Below are 24,507 nucleotides of genomic sequence, written 5' to 3' on the forward strand. Positions count from 1 at the left end.
CGTGTGTTCTTCATAAGGGCAGTCAGCCAGTCTGTCTGAAGCTCTTTGTTCTTTTCCCAGTGAGGGCTCAGGTAGGAATTCCAGCCTGATAACATTCCATGTGAGAAGGTCAACAGATGGAGCAAACTGCTGAGTGAAATGAATTAGGAGTGTGGGAAGTTCATCCTGCTTGGTCCGTACCTGCTGTGTGACTCTGGAGTGGTGCCTATACCTCTCTGAGCTCCGTGTGCCCATCTGCCTTAGATAGACCCCTGTGGCCAACCGGAGGGTAACACATGAGGTAGCTTCTCATGTCCCCTCCTGGGCATCCCATCTTTGTTGTGGTCTGTTGAAGTGTGGTTCTGAGTTTTGCTTTTCTGGACATTGAGGCATTGGTTCTCTGATTCCATAATACCTCTTGAGCACTTCCTGTGTATCAGGGAATGTGCCTGGTCCTGAGTACATGGTTGGGCCTAACTGGCAGACTCTGTCCTCACAGAGCATTCAGGCTAATGGGGAAAGAGACCCCAACCAAAAGACCACAGCATGTGTCATTATCATAGGTGGTGATCAGTTCTTAGAAGGGAAGTGGACGGGGGACTGAAAATGACCAGGCGAGGTGTCAGGGACAGTTACGAGAGGAAGTGATGCTCATGTGGAAGTATGCAGGACCAGCACTAGTTACCCAGGCAAAAATTGGAGGGAAGATCATTCCAGGCAGAGGAAATAGCATGTGCAAAGGCCATGAGGCTTGGAAGACACAGAGGGTGTCCTAGAATGGGAAAACAAGAGATGAGCAGGTCCCAGGCCTGAAGATTTATTATATCATGTGCTTCGTGGGTGTCCCTGAGCTCCCTGCCACAGGGAACAAGGGGTCTCTCACACAAATGGCCAGGATTTTGACATCAGGAATTGTAGACCATGGAAAGGTCTGATCAGAGGGTCTCCTAGAAACAGTCCTTCGGGGTACAGTCTGGGGCCTAAGAAAGAAAGCAAGTGTATTGCTCAGAAATTCTCTGTTCCTTGTGTCCAGGTTCCCAGCATGTGTGGGTTGAGGCCAAAGGGGACCACATGGCCTTGTGCAGAGGCCTCCTTAAGTAGCTGGCAAACATGAGCTCCTGTCCCATCCTGGCATGGACTTCCTATGCCACTGTAAACTTATTAAACATTCTGGGTCTCAGTTTCCTTATTCCTAAAAAGTGCGAGTAACAGCTGTTCACATTTGAAGAGCCATTTACCATTCAAGGTACTTCTGTGATTTTGTGTGTTCTTGGATCCTCTCAAAATCCCTGTGAGGCTGGTCACACAGAGGTGGGTGTCTCACTTTTATTGGTGGACATAAGGGGAACAGGTGGGGTACAAAGGCCAAGAGAGAGCAAGTAAAGAGTCCCAAGACCTCAGAGGCCAAAGGTGAGGGACCTGGGATCCAGAGGGGGCTTCACTTTGCTCCATACTTAGTCCCCAAACTGCTTCAGGGAGTTAGTAGGGAACTCAGAGATATGACTCTGGACACATGCCATGGAGTCTGATGTGTAGGTTGTTTGGGAATCGTGAGATGAGCTGCTCTTTTGATTGGACTCCGGGACCTCCAAGGTCCTTGACTCCAAAAGGGAGAGAGAGAAGGAGGAAACATAAAGAAGTGTCGTTCCCCACCCACACCTCTGTTTGGGATTAAGGAAGCCAGACTCTGGAGAATGGGAGTGCAGAGAGTGGACAGACCCGTGTCCTCTGCGGGCTGCGGCCTTGGGGACTCCTCCTCGGACGGGCGGGTGAGGGCCTGCTTTAGGGGGCTGTGACTGGAGGGTCCCCCAGCTCCTGGCATGTGGCCACCACTGAATGAAGGAGGAGGTGACCCTCCAAGGGGGCAGCCTCCATCCTCTGAGCTCGTCTCAGTGTCTCAGGGTGGTGAATGAAGCACCGAAGACTGGCTTCCCTTGTGACCTTGGGTAAAGTCCTGCTTCCTGCTTCTCTGGGCCTGGGCTTCCTCATCTGTGCCAGGAATGGCCGACAGTGGAGGCCCAGGAAGTGCCTTTTTATTTTTTGGCTCTGAAAGCAGTGGGTGGAGTGGCTGAAGCCCAGGATGGATGGATACTGTCCTGCGGGCAGGGGTATAATGAAGCCCCTCCTGCACCCCCAGATGCAGGGGGGCGGTGACAGCGGCCTTCTTGGGAAGCTCTGCTGTGGCTGGGATGTTGTGTGTACCAGTTCCTGTGAGATCTATGAGCCCCCTGGCCAGCACCAAAGCAGTCCCTTCCCATGCTGCCTGGTCCCCTTTTCACCTTCGGAGGAAGAGTTGCAGTTGAGTGAGCAGACCCCCCCGCCCCCGTTCCTGTCCGTTTTAAATGTGGGGGTGTGGCCAGGTTCAGGGCTTGGCCACCTGGTAGTGTATGGCCCCGGGCAGTGCGAAGGAGGCAGACCATTGCCCGCCCAGGACGGCCAGGGCAGTCGTGGAGGCCACCGAGGGGTCAGCCCCCGGTTCTCAGTGACTCCAGCTCCTGCAGAGAATTCAGGTGAGGGAGGCAGGGGTTCTGGGAAATGGTGACCCAGACTTCCCAAAACACCACCAGGGAACTGCTGCACGCACTTGAATTAAAGCGGCAGGGTGCACTTAAGCGGTGTCCCCAAGACAACAATACCGTCAGTGCCCAGGAGGCACCACAGAGCCTCTTCCCCTAAAATCCTGAGGCGACATTGAGCCCCTCTGCTTTCGCCCCCCACCACCAGTCAACTCCAGCATGTCCCTGCCTGTTCGCTTTCTGTCATTACTTCTGAGCCAGGCTGCCTTGGCTTAGGAGCCAACGTTCTAGAAAATGCTCTCGTGCCTGGTTGACTAATTCACGTTCCCCCAAGCGCAAGTCATAGGCTGCGTTCATAGACGCTGAGAGCCTTGGGTGAGTCAAGGGTTATGGGAGAACTTCCCATTGAGCTGGTCAGTGGCCTCTGGGAAATTCTGAGTGTTAGCTGGTGATCAGGCTTCCCTCTAGGAGAAGCTGGGGAAGGTTCTAGAATCTTGGACTTTCTTAGGCTTTTGAGTAGAAGTGACGTCCTCTAACCTGTGGACGAAGAAGAGGTTTTGAACCTTGAGCGTGGGGTTCTGTGGCCCAAGAGGCCACTCACTCAGCCGGCTCTGAGGGCCCACGGGGACTGAGAGCATGACCCTCTCAGGTACCGCCCCTGGGTGGGAGCCACCGGACGATCCAGACACGGGCTCTGAGTGTTCACATCCGGAGGTCTCCCCGTCTCCACGCTTCGTGGCAGCGAAGACCCAGACGAACCAGTCGGGGAAAAAAGCTCCGGCCTCCGTGGTCCGATGCGCCACCCTCTTACACCGCACCCCTCCAGCCACCCAAACCCAGACGTTCCGCACTCCAAATTCGGGATCTCCGGCAAGCAAGGCAACTGCAGGTACCAATGGCCTATGTTACCTTCACACTTCCTCCACTCCCTGCCCTTCTCTCCACCTGCCACAGCTGTGCCCGAGGTCACTGTTCCCTTGCAAGAGCGAGTGGCGGTCCCGTGGCTCTCTGGGACAGATCTGGGTTCCAGCTGTGCCTCTGGCTGGCTCTCACCCTGGTGAGCCACCTGGCCTCTCTGAGGCTAGGTTTTTTTACCCTAAATCAGAGGGTTTGTATATAATGGTTTGCAAGCTTTTTTTTTTTTTTTTTTTTTTTTTTTTGAGTAGGAGAATATTTTTCCCAAAGTCATGGCCCAAGGTGTTAAATTGATTTTTAATTGCCAACATTTGAGCATTAGGAGATTTTACATAAGGCGCTTGATTTCTAGCTGACATTGGAAGGTCAGTGGATGCCGTCTCCAGTGTTTTTGAGTCCATGCAGAAAGGGGCTCTGCCTCCAGAAGATCTGGACCCACTCCCCTGGAGGGCAACAGTTGGCTTTGGGCGGAGCCACAGGGCCCCCTTGAATAGAGCTGTCCAGTATCCTGCAGTCCTTACCACTCCCTCCTGCCTCCCCAACACAGTGGCCGCGTGGCAGGTGTCATTCCTCATTGTGATCACACTGTTGTCTGTCTTGCATTCAGCCCGGTTCATCCATCTACATTGCCTGCCTGGACCCTCCTGGCATGAATTTGCATCCCCCAACTTTCTGAAAAACCCAATCTAAAAAACTCATTTCTAGGAAGAGCTGCTCTCCTTGAAGCAGAGTGGTTGACCAGAAGCTCTGTTCTCTTAGCCTCCCCCTGCCTGGTACTACCTGGGAAGCCCCTCCCTGGGCCATAGCCTGGCAGGAAACCAGTGGATGCCAGCTCCAGTGTTTTCTTGAGTCCATGCAGAGAGGGACTCTGGCTCCAGAAGGTGGACAGGCAGTGAAAGGTACACAGCAGCCACTGCTCCCGGGAAAATGGATTAAGACACACTGGATGCTGAGTAGTGGCTGTCAGGACTCCTGATTCATATCTGGGTGGAATGAGCCTTGGACTGACTGCCAGGATGTGTGGGGTGTAGGAGAGAATGATGATGTGGTCCTTCTGGGACTATGGGCCTTTCATTGCCCTCAAGAGGACCAAAGCCATCAGTTAAAGACACAAGCGACCGAACAGGACTTTGTTACACGAACCAGTAGCTTGGATGAGCGAAATAGCCAAGTGGTTGTCCTTTGCCTTTACTCTTTGATTCAGGAGGCTAATTTTGGGCAAAGATTGGGTTCTTAAAAACGTTTGCAAATAGGCTTATTGTGCTTAGGGTCTTCCAAAAGAGGAGTAAGCAGTCAGTCAACCTTGAAGGTAATGGTTTTCCAGGTACAGTGCTGAGAAAAGCCAATAGCCATTGTATTTTTTGCAACAGTAGTCGTAAATTGGTTGGAAACAGACTGGCCACCGTGGGCTCATTGATGATAAGTATTGGCTCAACTCAATAATGGGATCCTGGCTTTCAGGTAGATCTTGCTTTTGCTCTTGACCTTGTGGCTGGGAGTTTTTACACCTGCGGTTTCTGCAGAAAATTGCCTGCAAGGGCCGCGTGGTCTGTATCGGCTCTCAGACCTCAGCGCCTCAGAGTAAGTGTCCAGCAAGCTATGGCATGTCCTTCTGGCTGCCTTCGTGTGACCTGGGAGAGTTGCGGTGGAGGTCACGGAGCAGAGGAGGTCAGGTTGTGAACAGGAATCTGCCTGTCAGAGCTGGAAGTTGTCCTCGCCCTTAACCGTGGTAGAAGGCCGTGCTCTGTGTGTACGTGCGTGCCTGTGCGTGGGACTTGACCCACAGCGCCACCCTCTGGTTTCCAGGCCAGAGGTGCCGACGCAGGGATCGCAGGGATCGCTGGTCAAAATTTGCATCTGCAGTATGGGCTGAGCGGTAAAGGGGACTAATTGTAGGAGTGTGTAACCTTGGTGAGGCTGCGTGGAATCCCTCCACAGATGGGTAGCCATTGAATGCATAAGGGTGAAGGTGAAGAGAGGAATCACTTCCTTACCCCCAGATCTTTTTAAAGAGAACGATGCATCTGCCTCAGGAACGAACTCTCCTTATTCTGCCATCGGAGAAGTGAGGAGCACACCCAGCCCCGGAACTGGATGGCCTCACCCCCCTGTCTTTTCATCTGTGGCGTGGGAATGACAATGTGAACCTCATAGGGCTGTTGGGAGGACCGTGGGAGACCACAGGCGTAAGGTGTGCGGACCATGCCTGGTGCGTAGCAGGTGCTCAGTAAATGAGAGTCACCCCACCCCGCTCCGCTAGACAAAGACTTAAGGGTCTTTGCCTACTTACAGATGGTACCTTGAGGTGGGCTCCTGGGGAGCTGTCAGCCCAGGCACTTTACAGATACCTTCTGAAGAGTGGGTCTCCCTTGTGATGTTACCGATAGCCTCCACAGAAAGGAGGCCATGTCAGGAAGTGTCGTTGGGCTCAGGAGACAGGGCCTGTAGGAGCCACCTGTGGCTTCTTTCCCCATTACCCCGTCATCTTCGGGAACCCTGGCCCCCAGGGTCTGGGCACTTGCCCTTCTGACATAGGGTGGCCTGGGTGACTGTGGCATTTCCCAAAGTGGGTTCCGGGGATCGCCATTTTTGAGGGATTCTAGGAAACCTGCTATTTTTTTATTGGGCTTCGGTGGCTAAATGTATTTGGGAAGGTTGGGTCAAACAAAGCTAAATGGGTCTCTTTCTGGTGGAACTTTCTCAGAGCCTCTGTTGTTTCCCCTTAAGGACCGGGTCAGCTGCTCGTCCCAACTTGACTTGCTCTCAGGAGCCTTTATCTCCTGGAACGTCCAGCAGCCCTAGTGCCAAGAGCAACTGGGAAAAGCAGAGCTACCTTCTGGCTCAGATACTCTGTCTCAGGGGTGGGGCTGGGGACTAGACTGGAATGTGTCCTCCTGGTTGGACCCCGTGTCTTCACCCCAGGGTGTCCAGACAGCACCGGAAAGGCGCCCACTGTAAGCGGAGGTGCCCCGGGAATCACTGGAGGAGCCAGTCCCTTCCCCGGGATGAACTCTGACCCGGCCTCACCTGGTCTTTGGGCTCCCGGGGTGTGGGGCTGCCCCCACTCTGCCCGACACACCTCCTCTCTAAGGATGCCCTCCGCCTGGCTTGGGGAGCTGGGGTCGGCCATCTGGCCCTCCTCCTCTGCCAGGGCCTCCACCAGGACACCGTCTGTCACACTGCCTGCTCCTGTGTGGAGCCTGAGGCAGCAGAACCTGGCAGAACGAGTGGGGGCGGCAGGTCCAAGTTACTCAGTGTCGCCAGAGCGGCTCCTGAGGAGCCAAAGGTGGGAGACCCAGGCCCACCTGCCATGTGCCCGCTCAGCTGGATTTCATCCGTGCGCGCTCGGACGGGTCACGCACGCACGCCCCCGTGCCTGGCCCTCTGCCCCCTCTGGGTAGTGTGGGGGGCGTCTCTTGGGGCCCTGACGGGGGATCAGGCGACTCAGGTGAGCCTGAGGAGCTGGGGTCTGGTTTGGGCTCCTGGGGCCCCTCAGCGTGCAGGTTCCCAGCATAAAGCCCCGGGCTCTGCCAGCCCTCGTGCCAGGGCGGTTCCGAGGTACCCTGGCCTCTACGTCCCCTGTCTCGCCCTTCCCTTTGGGCCTCGTAGCACTAACCAGTCACCGCTGCTTTCTCTCGCTCTCTCCTGTCCCTACCCAGCAGAAAGCGCTTTCAGTCGGAGAGTAGAAGGCAAAGCACAAAACCACTTCGAAGAGACAAATAGCAGTTCCCAAAACTCCAGCGGTGAGTGTGCCCTGTGACGGCTGTCACGCACTGTGGCGCCCAACCCTCCTGCCCGCGGTGGCGGCGGGTGTTCTGGGCTGGGCTCCTCATGGTCCGTGCTGGCGTTCTTGGGAGGAGATTGGGGGCGGGGAATCAGAAGAGGGTCAGGGTGAGGCAGAAGTGGGAAGGACCTTTTCTTCCAGGGGCCTCCCTCTGGGCCTCAGGAGCATCTCAGGGGTCTGTGGCTCTTTGTCTCTCCCTCCTCCCCCTAACCCCAGAGCCTACAGCCTTGGCTCCAATGGCCCCGGAGGAGTAAGACCGCTGTTGCTGTGTTTTTAGGGTGAACGTGGTCTTTCCAGGAGCGGCAACGGGGGTGCAGGTAGAACTATAGCCTGAGAGCCAGAGACTCTTGAGTTCTGGCCCCATTTTAGACCAGAGGCCCTCCAAAGGTACCCCTCAGGCCCCAACCTGCCCGAGGAGGTTTGTCTAAGGTTCCCGGTGGTGTTTTGGCGCCCCCTGGTGGCTTCCCCGAAGTACCTTAAAGCAGAGCAGCCAAAGGCTCCCCCAGTGGACCCACAGGAAGCCTAGCTAGAGCCGTGGGTGGTCACGAGCAGCCCCTGTCCGAAAGGCACAGCAAGCCGGCCTGCACAGTGACAACCAGGGCAAGATGAGAAGAGAATTCTGATCCTTTGGTTACGTTAAGGCAGGGTACCTCCTTGCTTTCTTGCACAGCTGAAGTTGAATTCACCAGAATAGGTGTTGGTCTGTCACCGCCGAGGCCCAGGTGACTGTCAGTCCAGGCCTTTATGAAACAGCCAGGAGCCCAGAAGAACGCGGAGCCTTCTGCACAGTTCAGTGAGCTCCAGCTTTGACCTGTAGCCCAAGCGTGAACCCCAGCTGCACCACCTGCGAGCTGGTGACTCTGGCCAGCCTCTTAATTTCTCCTCCGCTGTGAAGGCGGAATCAGTCGCTCACACGTCCCTGTGGTGGCGGACGGTCAGTGCCCCACAGAGATTCCGCGCTCACGTGGTAGGGCAGGGTGGTGGTGGTGGTCTTCAGTGAGCCAGGTGGTACGTGGGGTGCCCCGAGGAGAAGGAGGGGGGTGTGCTGTGGGAGCCCGAGAAGATCACCGTGATCCCCTAAACCCTGGAGAGCTGCTCACCCTTTTTGGCCTCCAGTCTCCAAGAGGTGAGCCCAGAGGTGACGGAGTGACTTGCCCCAGGCCACTCAGGAAGAGGTAGAGCCAGGACTGGAGCCGCCACCTCCCAGGGAGCCTTTCCTCCGCAGTCAGGCTGCACCCCCTGCCTCTCCGTCTTCCAGAACAGTCTCTCAGAACTGGGGCGGGGGACTGAAGTGTGAATCGCTGCCACCGGCAGCCAGCATTTATTGAGCGCTTACTACGTGCCTGGCGTGTGTTCAAAGCTGTATGTGTCTTATCTGTTTCCATCCTTACCACAGCCCTGGGTGTGGGGGGGGGGGAGGGTCAGTGTAATTGTGATCCCCATTTTCTGGATGAGGAAACTGAGGCTCAGGAGAGGTTGATCATTGGCCCAGGTTCCCAGTGTGCGAGGGGTGGTGCTGGGATCCCAGGCCTAGTCCCGCTGGCCCTCCCCTGCTGCCCTCTGAGTTTGAGGCTCACCTGACAACACCAGGAAGCAGGGGAAAGTTCCAGCAAGCAGAACCCTTCAAGGCACAGCACAGCCCCCCCTGCGGCTGCTCGGGTGTCCAATGCCAGGATCTAGAAGCAGCTCCCAGCTCCCTGTCCTGCAGCAGCCACATACGGACATTTTCTCATTCGCGCGCTGTGGGCTCACTTTCTGGGAGTTGAGGGCGTCCTCGAGGCATGGCCCTGGCTGACCTTGCCCTGCCCGGTGCCCCGGCACCAGCCCCGGATGTGAGCCTGGCTCTTAGATATTCCTCCTCCTCTGAGAGCCCCAGTGGCTCACTGCTTATTAAGAACAGAAGTGATGACAGTTATCTGAGAGCACTGGGACGGGAAGAGACTTAGCTAAACTGTTTCTCTTTTGCAGAAACTGCAAGTCCCCTGATTTCCAATCCTTTCCCTCTCCTACAGAGTAAGTGATGGTCCCATGGGGGGCTGGAGAGGGCAAGGCAGGGCAGGGAATGATCTCAGCCAGCCGCACCCAGCTGCACACTCCGGACCTCCCTAGAGCACCTGCCCCTTAGGCCGCCCTTGGGCAGACCTGACAGCCAGCAGAGGCAGGAGGAGGGCCCAGCCCCAGCGGGGAGGGGGGGTTTGGACGGGGGGCGGGCGGAGCCCTGAGCAGCCTGCCTCTGCCACCCCAGCCCTGGCAGGAACCCAGGGGGCAGCCTCAGGACACCTCTTCCGAGCCCATCTCAGCCTCCCCGTGCGTCTCTTCGTCACTCTTCTTCTTCCCCCTTCTTTCCTCTTCCTCCCTCTTTTCCCTGTGTCGGGCGCTGACTTGAGTGCTGGGGACACAGAGGTGGAAGCTCAGGTCCCCCCCGCCTATGTGGTCCCGTTCCCGCGTGTGCTGTTGTCCCTCCCGCCCGCCTGCTCTGTCTTCCCGGTCCTCACCCTGTCCTGTTTGCTCTTGCCTCTTCTGTGGCTTTCTCCACTTTCTGCCTTTCTCTCTCGCTTATTTTCCGCCCCCTTTACTGCCCTCTGTGTTCTTTGCCTTGTTTTCATTCATTCATATACTCGTTTGTTGGCTCACGGCGACGTCTGTGCAGAGGGTGGGCTGTGGAGCACGCGAGACATGGTCTCTGCCCCCGGAGAGCACTCGGTCCGTTAGTGTCGCCCCCTCCCCGTCCCCAGTGCCCAGAACAGTGCCTGACACACAGTAAGCACTCAATAAATGTCTGCCTGGTTGGATTAGACGGTCTGTTTATCCGCAAGTCCCCCTCGGCATTGCTTCTGCCCCCGAGCCTGTCCCTCGCTAGTCAGTGACGGGGGCGGGCAGGTGGGGCCCAGAGCCCCAGTGTGTGTCTGGGTTCCCATTTCCAGGGCATCCTAGGTGGTTCTGCCCCTAACACGGCCTCGTTTCTCCCCCTCCCGCCCCAGAGCCCTACACCTGTGGCGCCTGTGGGATCCAGTTCCAGTTCTACAACAACCTGCTGGAGCACATGCAGTCCCATGCAGGTAAGGGAACCGGCAGCCACCTCCCCCCGGGTGCTGTCCCCGTTAGTCCCCTCCCTCATGGCCTGCCCGAAGGCCGCCTTTTCCCGGAAGTGGAAGTGGCCGCAGGACGTGGGACCTGCCCTCAGGGGGCCCCGGGGCCTCACAGGGGAGGTGTGTACCTGGGAGGTGAGTGCACAGAGAGGGGCACGAGCTGAAGAAGGCTTCCCGGAGGCTGTAGCTCTTGAGCTGAGCCTTAACGCCAGATAGGAGCTGACCATGAGAGACGTCAAGGTGTGGTTTGAGATCTCGGGCGAGCAGAGGCAGGAGAGGTGCATTTGCCGTCACACTGTCCCACACTTGACGGCCGCCGTCCTGATGGAGCACACCCCGGTCCCCCGGAGGGCCGGGGAGGGCGCACATTGACAGGCCCCACCCTGATTTCGGGGTCTGCAGGTCCCAGGCGGGGCCTGGTTTCAGCACCTGTGACAGGTCCTCAGGCCACGTGTCCAGGGAGTACATGGAGAACCACTGGTGCGGGGCTGCAGGCTGGTGACTTGCTGTCTAGGTGACCTTTTTATCAGCTCTTCTGCCACCTTGCAAGTTCGTGGGCTTGGCCCCCGTCTCTAAACCATCCTGCCTTCAAAGCCAAGCCTCCCGTTGTAGGGTTTTTTCACTGTAGTGCCTTCACTTCTGTTCTACTTCCCGTCTTAAGGAGATGCTCAGTGGTTTAACATAATCACTTACTTCTCGGGTCACATCACAGCCTAATGTAAGTGGCCTGGTGGGGTGGCCTTGAACACAGTGATTCTGGGACCGAAGCAGAGTTCCTTCCTTCGCATGGCTCTGTCCTCCCCTGGCTCCTCAGAGCCTCTCTCTCGGACTGGGCGGCGGGGAGAGAAACACTTCCTCCTTTACCACTTTGGGTCACAAGTGACACATGTCATATGTGCTCAAATTCCAGAGGCGGGAGCACGCCCAGAGCCACTGTCCAGGGACAGCCTGGCACTCTGCAGAGGGAAACATGAACCTGAGGGAGGCAGCCAGCTGTCCTTGCCGCCCCTGCCCCAGGTAGTCCTCGGGAGGCATTGGAACCGCTGAGAGAAAAGTGCCCCACATGTGCCGCTTCAGTGACGGTAGTTTGCTGTTGTTTCGACAGTTATTACTGTTGCTTGCACCTCTCTTGGGTTTGCACATCTTTCGTAGAATCTCTCAGGTCTGGCCTGACTTGCGCAGAGGAACACAGGGCTGGACTCTCATGTAGGCTAGGGACTGTTCTCTTGGTGAGACCTCTCGTTCTTTGGCATTCATTCATTTCTTCGCTTCTTCGTTGGGTGTGTGCTGTCCCCCAGGCGCTCATTCACATGCTCTCTGGTGGGGGGAGTTACTATTTATTTCTGGTGAACTCCTCTAAAAGCAGACAGAGCTGGATTGGCAGCTAGGACCTGTGAGCTACAAGCTCTGGTGTGCCTCCTTTTGCCATGTGACCCAGGCAGGAAACTCGTCCCCCTCTCTGAGCCTTCTCCATCTCAAAAACAAGGGCATGCAAACCTGTGATCTCCGGCTGCCTTCCTGGAAGTCTTCGGGTGCCTCATGTCTCCTGTTTGCCTTTGCCATCAACCGTCCTTGGCCGTGGAAGGTCTTGAGTGCCAGCTGAAGGCCTTCAGACCTGACCCTATGCGAATCAGTAACAGTATATACCTTTTGGACCTGAGACTCCCACAGTCCAGGGTCCGTGTATTCCTCTTCTGAAACCCAGACCCTCCACCTGTCCCCCCACCCCACCCCCAACCAGCTTTGGGAAGCTGAGGCTAATTAGGGAAGGGTCTGGGAGGCCGCCCTTCCCCATTCCTCAGGCAGTTGGGTGGAGGCCATTAAAATGCAAATCAAGGCTGTGCCCGGTGGCCCTGTGTCTCCCAAGCATCCCGACTTGTTTTCTAGGGAGAGCTTTGGGCTGCTTTGTTCTGGTCCAGTGCTGGCAGAGAATACCTCGCTGGCAATCCGGTGCAAAGCCAGCCTGAATTCCAGCCAGGCTGAGTCGGGATTAAAGGATTGACTCCATAGAGAAAAATTAAGCGTCATGATCTGTGCAGTTCACGGTGTCGCTGATAAGGGGGATCAGCCTCGAATAACACCAATCTCATTAAGAGCCTGCTGAATGGCACAGGGTAATTCCCCCTAATAAACTTCTTTTCTGTGCTGTAGGAAAATTTGTCTTGCCCCTGGTGACAGTTCAAGAGCATGTTTTGGCAGTGGTAATACCGGAGATCGCTAACATTTAGTGAGCAATTACTATGTGTCCAAAAAGGTGACTTCATCCCATCTCCTGAACAAGAGGACGTTATCATCCCCACTATGTAGATGAAGAAATTGAGGCTCACAGAACATAATCACCGGCCCAGAGTTGAACAGCTTGTAAAATGTATCATTTGAGCTCTTCCTTGGGTGCCAGACCTTATTCTAAGACTCTCACGCATGTTGGCTCATTTACTCCTCAGAACAGCCTTCTGAGTTAAGTGTCCCTATTAACTCCACTCAAGAGATCTGGAAATCGAGGCACAGAAGAGCTGAGTAAGTTACTCAGAGCTGTGCAGCCACAGTGTTAGACAGGGATTGTGACCCTCGCGGTGAGCTCCAGAGCCTGTACTCATGACAACCACCCTCTTCAGCCGGGTACGTGGAAGGTTCCCAGAGATGGAAGTCCTCTCACAGGTCACCTTTGCCAGCCTCTTTTTAAAGTAGTTCAGGAGGACCTAAGCCAGAAGAGGCATGGGGACATCCCCAGGCAGCACACAGGTTGGCCGTTGGGGGGTTAGGATTTGGGAATGGCTACCCTTGATCTCTGGAACCCTTGGAGGTGTTTCACCTCCCTGGGCCTCAAGCATCTCATCTGTGAAGTGGGCTAATCAGTGCCTTCACAGGCTGCATGAGGGTTCTGGGGGTGTGACATATGTCAAATATTGAGGGTTGTGGTACGTTCGTGGCCACTGAACAACCACAGGTGTCTCTTTTCCCGTCCTCTGCCGGGAACAACTGCTTTCTCCTTCCTGCAGTGGTCCCTCCCCGGGATATGGCCTTGATTCCGGCTTGGCACCCGGCCGCGAGCAGATGCGGGCACACGTGTGCGTGTGCGTCTGTGGTACTTAGGGGATAGCCACACCGAGTCCACCTTATTTTCAGCTCAAGCTATAAATCAAGGCTTTTGGGGGGGCATTTACCAAGTACCTCCCCCACGTCAGGAGCAGTATTGGTGGGATATGGAGAAAAAAGTTTTTTTAGTCAACTAGTACCAGACGTTGTTATCCACTGCTAGGTTGAGTCCTCTTGATTCCAGGTCCTGCAAAAAGGCAGAGAATGAGGAAATCACCCTGGGGCTTTGCCCCAACCTCAGCATTTTGGAAGAGGAGGGGAAACTGAGGCCCGGAGGGTTGAAGTGACTAGCTGAAGCTCACACCCCACAGCCGTGGCAGAGCCGGGTTCACAGCCGGGGCCTTCAAACCCCTGTCCGCTGGTGGAGAGAGTCCACAAAGACGGCTGCTGGTTTCCATTTTCAAACTTGTGTTTCCCCCTTTTAAATGCAATATCTACTCATTAAAAGAAATTGGGAACCTGGCAGGGAAATTGGCAAGTGAAGGATCAGCCATCATCTCACTACTCAGAGCTTAACCGCTGTTGTTACTCTTTCAGTGGGTTTCTTTTCCGTTGTTTAAAAACTGGGTTTATGAAGATATAATGTGCATGAATGGAATTCACCAGTTTTAAGAGTGCGGTTTGATCATTTTGACAACTGGTAGCCATTGAATCTATCAAGATGTATCACGTTCACCATCCACCCCACAAGTTCCCTCCTGCCTCCTTGTAGCCAGTTTCCTCCCCGACCCCAGCCCTGGCAACTACTCTCTGCTTCTCTTGCCAGAGTTTTGCTTTTACTGGAATTTTATATAAATGGAATTATATGGCATTTCGTTTGTTGTGTCTGGCTTCTGTCAGCGTACTTTTGAGTTCAATCCATGTTCTGTGTTATCAGTAATTCCTTTTTATTTCTGAGTAGTACACCATTGTTTCGATATGCCAGAGTTTGTTTATCCAGTCACCAATGGATGGGCATCGAAGTTGTCTCCAGTTTGGGGCTATTGTGAACAAACCTGCTGTGAACGTTCAAATACACGTTTCTGTGTGGACATGTGTTTTTTTATCTCTATTGGGTATATCGCTGGGAGTGGAAATTCGGGGTCACATGATCACTCGTGTTTGGGAATTGCCAGACCGTGGGGTCTGATTTCTCCACATTTGCTCAAGGTGCTTGCAGTTACCGGACTTCTTGTTTTAGCCATCCGAGTGTGTGGGAAGCGGTATTTCATTGTGATTTTCATTTGTATATTCCTGCTGACTAATGACCTGGAACGTTCTGTCGTGCTTATGGGCCATTTGGATATCTTCCGTAGAGAAATGCCTATTCAGATCCTTTGCCCATTTTTAAATTTTTTGTCTTTTTAGTATTGAATTGCCAGTGTTGTTTACGCATTATTCTAGATCCAAGACCTCTGTAGATACACAATTTGCAAATATTTTCTCCCATTTTGTGGGTTGTCTTTTTTACTTTCTTGATATCGTCCTTTGAAGCACAGAAGTTTAAATTTTGGTGAAGTCCACTTTTTTTTTAATGTGTGTTTATTTTTGAGAAAGAGAGAGAGAGAGCAGGGGAGGGGCGGAGAGAGAGAGGGAGACACAGAATCCGACGCAGGTTGCAGGTTCTGAGCTATCAGCACAGAGCCTGATGTGGGGCTTAAACTCACGAACCGTGATATCATAACCTCAGCCAAACTCAGACGTTTAACCGACTGAGGCATTCAGGTGCCCCCATTTATCAAGAATCAGTTTACCGTATGTGTGAGGGTTTATTTCTGAAATCCGAATTCTGTTCCATCAGTCCGTATGTCCTTGTGTCAGTACCACACTGTCTTGATTAATAATGTAGCTTTGTAGTTGTTTGGAAATCAGGAAATGTGAGCCCTCCAACTTTGTTTTTTTTCAAGATTGACTTGGCTCTTCTGCATCTCTTGCAATTCCCACATGAATTTTAGGCTCAGCTTGTCAATTTCTGTTAAAAAAAAAAAAAAAAAAGCCAGCAAGGATTTTGATAGGGATTGTGTTAAATCTAGATTAGTTTGGGGAGTATTGCCATTTTCACAGTATTAAATCCAACAATCTATGAACATGGAATGTCTTTCTGTTTATTTAAATCTTTGAGTTCTTTCAATCGTGTTTTTAGTTTTCCGTGTACAAATCTTGCACTTCTTTTGTAATTTATTGCTAACTTTTATTCTTTTATTTATTTATTTTCTCAATATATGAAGTTTATTGTCAAATTGGTTTCCATACAACACCCAGTGCTCATCCCAAAAGGTGCCCTCCTCAATACCCATCCCCCACCCCCCATCAACCCTCAGTTTGTTCTCAGTTTTTAAGAGTCTCTTGTGCTTTGGCTCTCTCCCACTCTAACCTCTTACTTTTATTCTTTTAGATGTGATTTCAAAATGGAATTCTTTTCTTAATTTAATTTTGGGGGGTGCTCATTTGCTAGTATAAAGAAATAAAATTGATTTCTTTTTCATATATGTCGATCTTGTTTCCTGCAACCTTGCTAAACTTACTTACTGTTTCTAATAGTTTTGTGTGTGTGCGGATTCCATAGGGTTGTTTATGTACACAATCACGTCATCTGCAGATAGAGATGTATTTTTTTTCTTTCATTCCAATCTGGATGCTGGTTGTTGTTGTTTTTTTTTTTTTTTAATTTGAGAAAGCATAAACAGGAAAGGGGCAGAGAGAGGGGGACAGAGGATCTGAAGGGGCTCTGCGCTGACAGCAGTGAGCCCTATGTGGGGCTTGAACTCATGCACTGTGAGATCATGACCTGAGCCGAAGTTGGACGCTTAACCAACTGAGCCACCCAGGTGCCCCTTATCTGGATGCTTTCTTAAATTATTATTATTTTTTCCTACTTGCCCTGTCTGGAATCTCTGATACATGTTGAATTAAAGAGATAAGAATGGATATTCCTGTCTTGTCCCTGATCTTAGAGGGAAAGTGTTCAGTGTTTAACCATTAAGTATGATGTTAGTAGTGGGTTGTTCATAGATGCCCCTTGTCAGGTTGAAAAAGTTCCTTCGATTCCTAGTTTGCTGAATGTTTTTATCGTGAAAGGGTATTGAATTTGTCAAATGCCTTTTCTGCATCTTTTGAGATGATGATTTTTTTTTGTTTTTTTGTTAGGATTAATATGGCATATTCCATTGATTTTTGTATGCTGAACCAACCTTGTATTCCTGAAATAAATCCCACTTGTTCATGATGTTTAATCTGTTATATATATTGCTGGATTTGGTCTGCTCTGTTTTATTGAAGATGTTTGTGTCTGTAGTCATAAGGGATAGTGGCCTCTGGTTTCTTTCCTTGTAATTGTTTTGTCTGATTTGGGTATCAGAATAATATTTACCTCATGGAATGAATTGAGAAACATCCCCTCCTCTTCTATTTTTGGGAAGAATTTGTGACAAATTCCTTTAACATACGATTAGAATTCACCAGTGAAACCTTCTGACTCTGGACTTTGCTTTCCTTTCTTTTTGTGGGAAGTATTTTGATTATAAATCAAACTTCTTCTTTAGGTCTGTTCAGATTTTCTATTTCTTCAGTTGGTTTTTGGTAGTTTAAGTCTTTCTAAGAATTTGTCTGTTGCATCCAGGTTATTTGATTTGTTGGAATACTATTGTTCGTAGTATTTCCTTAAAATCTTTTTTGTTTCTATCAAGTCAGCAAACTTTTTTTTTTTTTTTTTTTTTAAGATTTCCTTTATCAAGGTTCAGGAAGTTTCCTTCTCTTCCTGGTTTCCTAAGAGTTTGTGTCCTGAGGGAGTATTAAATTTTGTCACATTTTACTGTGCATGTATATCCATGGAAGTTATGGAGGTTGTTTTTCTTCTTACTTTCTCTTTTAAAAAAAAAAATTGGGGGGCGCCTGGGTGGCTCAGTCGGTTGAGCATCCGTCTTCAGCTCAGGTCATGATCTCATGGTTTGTGAGTTCGAGCCCCATGTCAGGCTCTGTGCTGACAGCTCAGACCCTGGGGCCTGCTTGGGATTCTATGTCTCCCTCTCTCTCTGCCCCTCCCCTGCTCACGCTCTGTCTCAAAAATAAATTAAAAAAAATTTTTTTTTAATGTGTATTTATTTTTGAGAGAGAGAGAGAGAGAGAAAGAGAGAGAGAGAGCAGGGGAGGGGCAGAGAGAGAGGGAGACAACACAGAACCCCAAGCAGGCTCTAGGCTCTGAGCTGTCAGCACAGAGCTTGATGCGGGACTCAAACCCACAGACAGATCATGACCTGAGCTTAAGTCGTACGCTTAACTGACTGAGCCACCTAGGCGCCCCTTTTCTTACTTTCTCTTAGTGGAAAATTGCACTGATTGGATTTCTTTTTTTAACCTCAGCTTACGTTTCTGGGGTAAATTCCACTTAGTCACGATTATTTTTTATATTGCTGTATTTAGTTTGCTAATATTTGGTTAAGGATGTTTATGTGTATGTTTATGACGGATATTGGGTTATATATAGTTCTTCACCTGCAGTGTTTTTTTCTAGCTTAGGATCAGGGTAATGCCAGCCTCATAGAATGAATCGAGAGATGTTCTTATCTTTTTTCTGGAATAATTGGTGTAGAATTTGTATTGCTTTTGCCTTAAATCTTTAGTCAGATTCTCCAGTGAACCCATATGGGATTTTTCTTTGTGACTGGTTATTTAACTGTGAACTCAATGTCTGTAATAGATATAGGACTATTTCAGGTTATCTGTGTCTTCTTGAGTGAATTTGAGTATTTTGTATCTTTTAGGGTGTTTGTGTCACTTGAGTGGTCGAGTTTATTAGCATAAATTTGTTCATAATCATTTTAATGCCTCTGATATCTGTGTATGTATTGCTATCCCCTTCTTTCATTCCTGATACTAATAATTTGTGCCCTCTTTTTTTTTTTAACCTTTTTGGCTTAGAATTTTATCCATTTTCTTTATTTTTACAAAGAATCAGCTTTTAGTTTCATTATTTTTCTCTTTTGTATTTATCTATTTTCTATCTGTTTTCCTTTTCCCAAGAAAAGGAACCCCAATTACATATATATACTAAACTGATAGTGTCCATGATCCGTTCATTCATTTTAAGCCTTTTACCCTTTTTGTTTTTCATGTTGGGTAGTTCTCTTGCTCTTTCTTCACTGATTTTTTTCTTCTGTGGCATCTGATCTTTTATTTCTTACTGTATGTTTGTTTTTTTTTAATGCTTATTTATTCTTGAGAGAGAGACAGAGACAGAACGTGAGCCGGGGAGGGGCAGAGAGAAAGACAGAATCCAAAGCAGGCTCCAGGCTCTGAGCTGTTAACACAGAGCCCAACGTGGGGCTCGAACTCATGAACCACGAGATCATGATCTGAGCCAAAGTCGGACACTTAACCGACTGAGCCATGCAGGCACCCCCGATCCTATACTGTGTGTTTTTTAACTATACAGTTTATTTGTATATCTACAAGTTCCACTTGGGTTGGTTAGTTTTTGTTTGGGGTGTTTCACATCTTCCATTGCTCTCCTGATGGTATTCATGTTCTCCTTCATGACTTTGAGCACAGTTCTGATATTTGTGACTGCTGCCGTAAGCTCCTTATTGGAAGATTCCATCATCTCTGTCCTTTGTGGCTCTGCTTCTGATTGGTTTTTCTCCTGGCGATAGGTCATATTTTCCTGCTGTTTCAAATGCTTGATGCTTTTTCATTGGATAATTGACACTGTGAATTTTTATGTTGTTAGGCATTAGATTTTGAAGAAGCACTGAACTTTGTTCTGGTTTACAGTTTAGTTACTTAGGACCACCTTGTTACTTTGGAGGCTGACTTGTATTAGGGTAGGTCTAGTGCCGCCCTTCATCTATGGCTAATGTTGCCCCATAATGAGGGGACCCTCATTATTCCTTATGCATTGAGGTCTCCTTTCTGGTTAAGAGAATGCAATTTGTTTCCTCCCCCCCCCCCGCTTTCTCATGATCCTTTCCCCAGTCTTATGGAATTTGACCCTATGCTGGGGCAGATGAGTATTGAGCAGACTCCAGGGAACCCTACTGAAGGTCTCCGGAGCTTTCTATGTGTAACTCCCTCCTCTCTGGTACTTTTCCCTGTAAATTCTAGCTCCCTTGGGCCTTCTGAACATTGATTTTTGCCTCTTCAAATCCACAAGACCACTGGGCTCTGTGCCAGTTCCCTGTCCCTGTGCTGCAGCTTGGGAACGGTGTTCAGGCAAGCCGGGCCATCCTATTGCTTTACCACAGTTGTTCTTCTTTTTCCGGCTTACCTGTCTGAAAGCAGCGGTATGAGTATTCACAGTTGCTTGTAGCTGATGAACCACCACCACAGCAGGTCGTCCTTAATGGGTGGAAGTGAAAGTCCCCTCCCCGTCTATTTTTGATGCATAGATTTGTTTGTTACCTGACTTGCAAGTCTCAAATGCATATATGAATAATGTGTACAAAACTGTGATCAGATCTTCCCTTTTCATTATGCATTTTTCCCTTGTTGTTACAGTCTTCACATCCACCTGCCCTAGTGATTATAATACGCTCCTTCCAGTAGGTATCCTAGAGCTTCCTAATTAGCCCTGCAGGGCTGAACACGTAGATATTGGGGTATCCTCTTCTCTCAGTATGAAAATTATGGCCTTGGCCTCCAAGGCCCGATGCCTTTAATTGAGAAGGATGGAAGATGTCCGGCAACCTTGAACAAGTGTCACTGACCCGTTCATATCCTCAGATTTGTGATTCTACCTATAACATGATGTTTCAGGGAAATAAACCCATAACAACAACAAAAGCACAGAGAAACAATATTAGAATATCAGTTTAGGCAGGTGAGTTCATAGCAGAACAGTAATATTGGAAACAGCCCAGAAACTCAGCATGTGGTGTGTAGTTAAGCAACCTATTGTATATCATGTGACAGAAGACTGTGTGGCCATTTGTAATGACAGGCATGTTACTCAGACCTTTTCCACTCAGAAATTACCCTATAGGGGCTCCTGAGTGGCTCAGTCGGCGAAACATCTGACTTTGGCTCACGTCATGATCTCACAGCTCGTGGGTTTGAGCCCCACATCGGGCTCTGTGCTGACAGCTCAGAGCCTGGAGCCTGCTTCAGATTCTGTGTCTCCCTCTCTCTCTCTGTCCCTCCCTCACTCAGGCTCTGTCTCTCTCTGTCTCACAAATAAATAAACATTAAAAAAATTTATTGTATGAAAATGGCAAGGAGTAGCCATGAAGGGAGGAGAATAGGCATGAGCTGTCAGTATAGAGCCTGACGCGGGGCTTGAACCCATAGACTGCAAGATCATGTCCTAAGCTGAAGTCGGATACTTAACTGACGGAGTCCCCCAGGCGCCCCCTTGCCCTCGCACATTTCTGAGCTCGAATGTGTGTTGTGGGTGGGTGTGGGGCCTCCCGGACAGACTCCCGCCCACTGTGCACCTGCTGTGCCCTCAGCCCTGTGCTCAGGTCTCTCCCTGCGTCTTCTCTGGTTAGTCCCTCCAGCACATGGGTCACGTCCTCGTGCTCATCCTCTTTCTTTCAAGTGACGGAGTTGAGGCTTTGTGAGGCTTTGCGGACAACAAGATGATTGTCTGGACAGGAGCCAGGATTTGGACCCAGGCCTGGGTCCTAGAAGCCTGGTTTGGACTTACTTCACCCGCCACGCTGTAGTTCTTGTTAGTTGGCGAGCCTCTTGCACCTCAGGGTCACACGCTGTCCCTTTTTGTGCCTGCAGCAGACAACGAGAACAACATCGCCTCCAACCAGTCCCGATCGCCACCCGCTGTTGTGGAAGAGAAGTGGAAACCGCAGGCCCAGAGGAACAGCGCCAACAACAGTAGGTGTCTCCCAGGCCAGAGCCCAGGGGCTTGCGCAGGTCGCCCTAGGCACCCCTAGTCCCTGCTCCATCGTTTCCCTCTGCCCCCCATCCCACCACCTGTGCCTCTCCTGATGATGCAAGACCGCATCTGAAGCTCTTACACACCTCAGACCTCATCTGTGGGAATCGTGGCCTCACGGGATGGGCAGAAGGAAGCCCAGGGAGAGGAGGTGATCTTCTTGTGGTCAGAGAGCACATAATAGCGATAAGAGTCAGAACTGGAATCACAGTCGCCTCAGTTTCTGCTGGCTGCTCTTTCCTGATACCGTGGCCTCCTTGTTTTTATTCACTAGAGATCCCTTTCCTGGAGGCAATTCCTGTATTGAGGAAGAAGGTAGACTAGTTGGCCTCGAAGGTCTAGGTGAATGACACATGTAGCACGTGTGTTATACACATGCTGCTGTATTCTGTTCCCGTGCTCACAGCAGACATTACTAATCGATGCTAGAACATCATTCCCGCGAGACCGTCACACATCAAAGGCCACCGGCACCGCCAGTTTGTGTACCAGAGGAAACCTACTCGTAATTCCAAACACTAGATGCCTAGAGTGGCAGGCTGCTGCCAGGGAAAGGAACCTCAGATGCCGAGTTGAATTCCGTCTCTCTTTGTGTCCCCTGCCAGCCATGACCGGCGGTTTAACACCCAACAGCATGATCCCCGAGAAGGAGCGGCAGAATATCGCAGAGCGGCTGCTGAGGGTCATGTGCGCTGACCTGGGCGCACTGAGCGTGGTGAGTGGGAAGGAGTTCTTGAAACTGGCCCAGACTCTGGTGGACAGTGGTGCCCGCTACGGGGCCTTCTCGGTCACGGAGATCCTGGGCAACTTCAACACACTGGCGCTGAAGCACCTGCCCCGCATGTACAACCAGGTGAAGGTGAAGGTGACGTGTGCCTTGGGCAGCAACGCCTGCCTGGGCATCGGTGTCACCTGCCACTCGCAGAGCGTCGGCCCCGACTCCTGTTACATCCTCACAGCCTACCAGGCCGAGGGCAACCACATCAAGAGCTACGTGCTGGGCGTGAAGGGCGCGGACATTCGCGACAGCGGCGACCTGGTGCACCACTGGGTGCAGAACGTGCTGTCGGAGTTCGTGATGTCCGAGATCAGGACAGTGTACGTGACCGACTGCCGGGTGAGCGCGTCCGCTTTCTCCAAGGCCGGCATGTGCCTTCGCTGCTCAGCCTGTGCCTTGAACTCGGTGGTGCAGAGCGTGCTGAGCAAGCGGACGCTGCAGGCCCGCAGCATGCACGAGGTCATCGAGCTGCTCAACGTGTGCGAGGACCTGGCGGGCTCCACGGGCCTGGCCAAGGAGACCTTCGGGTCCCTCGAGGAGACCTCGCCGCCGCCCTGCTGGAACTCGGTCACGGACTCGCTGCTGCTGGTACACGAGCGCTACGAGCAGATCTGCGAGTTCTACAGCCGCGCCAAGAAGATGAACCTCATCCAGAGCCTCAACAAGCACCTGCTCAGCAACCTGGCGGCCATCCTGACGCCGGTGAAGCAGGCGGTCATCGAGCTGAGCAACGAGAGCCAGCCCACCCTGCAGCTCGTGCTGCCCACCTACGTCAGGCTGGAGAAGCTGTTCACGGCCAAGGCCAATGACGCGGGCACCGTCAGCAAGCTGTGTCACCTCTTCCTGGAGGCCCTCAAGGAGAACTTCAAAGTGCACCCGGCGCACAAGGTGGCCATGATCCTGGACCCGCAGCAGAAGCTGCGGCCCGTCCCGCCCTACCAGCACGAGGAGATCATCGGCAAGGTGTGCGAGCTCATCAACGAGGTGAAGGAGTCCTGGGCCGAGGAGGCCGACTTCGAGCCCTCCGCCAAGAAGCCCCGCTCCGCCGCGGGCGAGAACCCTGCAGCTCAGGAAGACGATCGGCTTGGGAAAAATGAAGTGTACGATTACCTGCAGGAGCCCCTCTTCCAGGCCACCCCCGATCTCTTCCAGTACTGGTCGTGCGTTACCCAAAAGCACACGAAACTCGCCAAGCTGGCCTTCTGGCTGCTCGCGGTCCCGGCCGTGGGGGCCAGGAGCGGGTGTGTAAATATGTGTGAGCAAGCGCTTCTAATCAAAAGGAGGCGACTGCTCAGTCCGGAAGATATGAACAAACTCATGTTTCTGAAATCCAACATGCTTTAAGGCTCGACTTCGGAACAAAAAGAAGTAAGAAAGAAAAGAAAAGAAAAAGAGAAGAGAAACATTAGGAAAACACACACACACACACACACACACACACACACACACACAACACTGTCGCAAACAAAGAAAAGGAATTTAAGTTCTAAACACTGTGGACCTCATTATAAATGCCCCCTGGAAACTTAAGTGCTTTTTCAGTGTGTGTGTGCATGTGTGTGCACACCCGCACACGTGTGGACGTGTCCCAGCACGTGCACCCTGGGTGTGGGGCGTGGGGGCCCCGTGCTCGTCTGCGCAGCCACGGCAGCTCTGTGCACGCATGCACACACACACAGCCCTGGTGCATGTGCACGTGCCTGCTCGCGGGCGCGTGTGCATTAAACTGGGTGTGTCAGGAAAGCTGAGTGGGAAAGAGGGAAGACGCTTCACCTCCTTTTCTCAGTGAGGGGGCTTTAAAGACTCTGTTTTCAGGTGTGCAGATTGGTAGAAAGCTGATGTCGTAAAACGTTCAGGCAGCTGAGATCTGAAGTGACTTGACGCTCTCTGTCCTTGACCCCGTGGTCCCCACCCATCCCTCCCGACCCTCCTCCCCTCCCCCCTCCACACCCTCCTGACCCTCATGCACCCACCCCTCCCCGGCTGCTCTGCCATGGATTCTCCAGACTGCATCAGATGGACAGTTTCTGCACTGGACTTTGTTCTCGTTCACCTTCAGGGCATTGAGCTGTTGCCTTCGAGATACCCTTGGGTGTCACAGGGCAGCCGCCTTAGAAACACATTTATCTATCTCCCCAAATCAGGAAAGGAGACTTTAAGAATATAAAGCTGACTTTTTGCTTTTTAATATAAGATAGAAAAAAAACATTTTTTAAAGAAGTATAGATACTGTCTCCACTCCTTAATAATTGTTTTTCCTAACATTTTAGCAGTTTTTACCTTTTTTTTTTTTTTTTTTTTTCAAATTTGATTTTAGACTCTGCTAGGAGGCACTGAATGTCTGTAACTTATGTTTTGGAGGTTTTTTTTTTTTTTTTTTTTTTTTTTTTTCCCATTTGCCCTTTTTGTTCCTCAAATCACACTGTAAACTAGCTCATCTCAGTGGTATACTCAGTATCCTAAGGTTTTTATTAGCCCTCCCTGTA

At 51.3% G+C, this 24,507-nt stretch overlaps 1 protein-coding gene across 17 annotated transcripts in view; it reads left to right on the forward strand.

Annotated features, from left to right (window-relative positions):
• Positions 1-24,399, forward strand: part of ZNF618 (zinc finger protein 618) — a 199,541-nt gene extending 175,142 nt beyond the window's left edge. For 8 of the 17 annotated variants that reach the window (XM_042965295.1, XM_042965291.1, XM_042965299.1 and 5 more), the window contains 6 exons: positions 3,145-3,384; positions 7,070-7,153; positions 9,163-9,207; positions 10,176-10,253; positions 21,081-21,182; positions 21,849-24,399. In XM_042965295.1, the coding sequence (XP_042821229.1) occupies positions 3,145-3,384; positions 7,070-7,153; positions 9,163-9,207; positions 10,176-10,253; positions 21,081-21,182; positions 21,849-23,365 (2,066 nt within the window). In that variant the 3' untranslated portion in view covers positions 23,366-24,399. The remainder of the gene's footprint in view (positions 1-3,144; positions 3,385-7,069; positions 7,154-9,162; positions 9,208-10,175; positions 10,254-21,080; positions 21,183-21,848) is intronic. The other 9 variants (XM_042965297.1, XM_042965302.1, XM_042965305.1 and 6 more) reach the window with 6 other exon arrangements.
• The last annotated feature ends 108 nt before the right edge of the window (positions 24,400-24,507 follow it).

Source organism: Panthera tigris, chromosome D4 (genome assembly GCF_018350195.1).
Source record: "Panthera tigris isolate Pti1 chromosome D4, P.tigris_Pti1_mat1.1, whole genome shotgun sequence".
Taxonomy (NCBI): domain Eukaryota; kingdom Metazoa; phylum Chordata; class Mammalia; order Carnivora; family Felidae; genus Panthera; species Panthera tigris.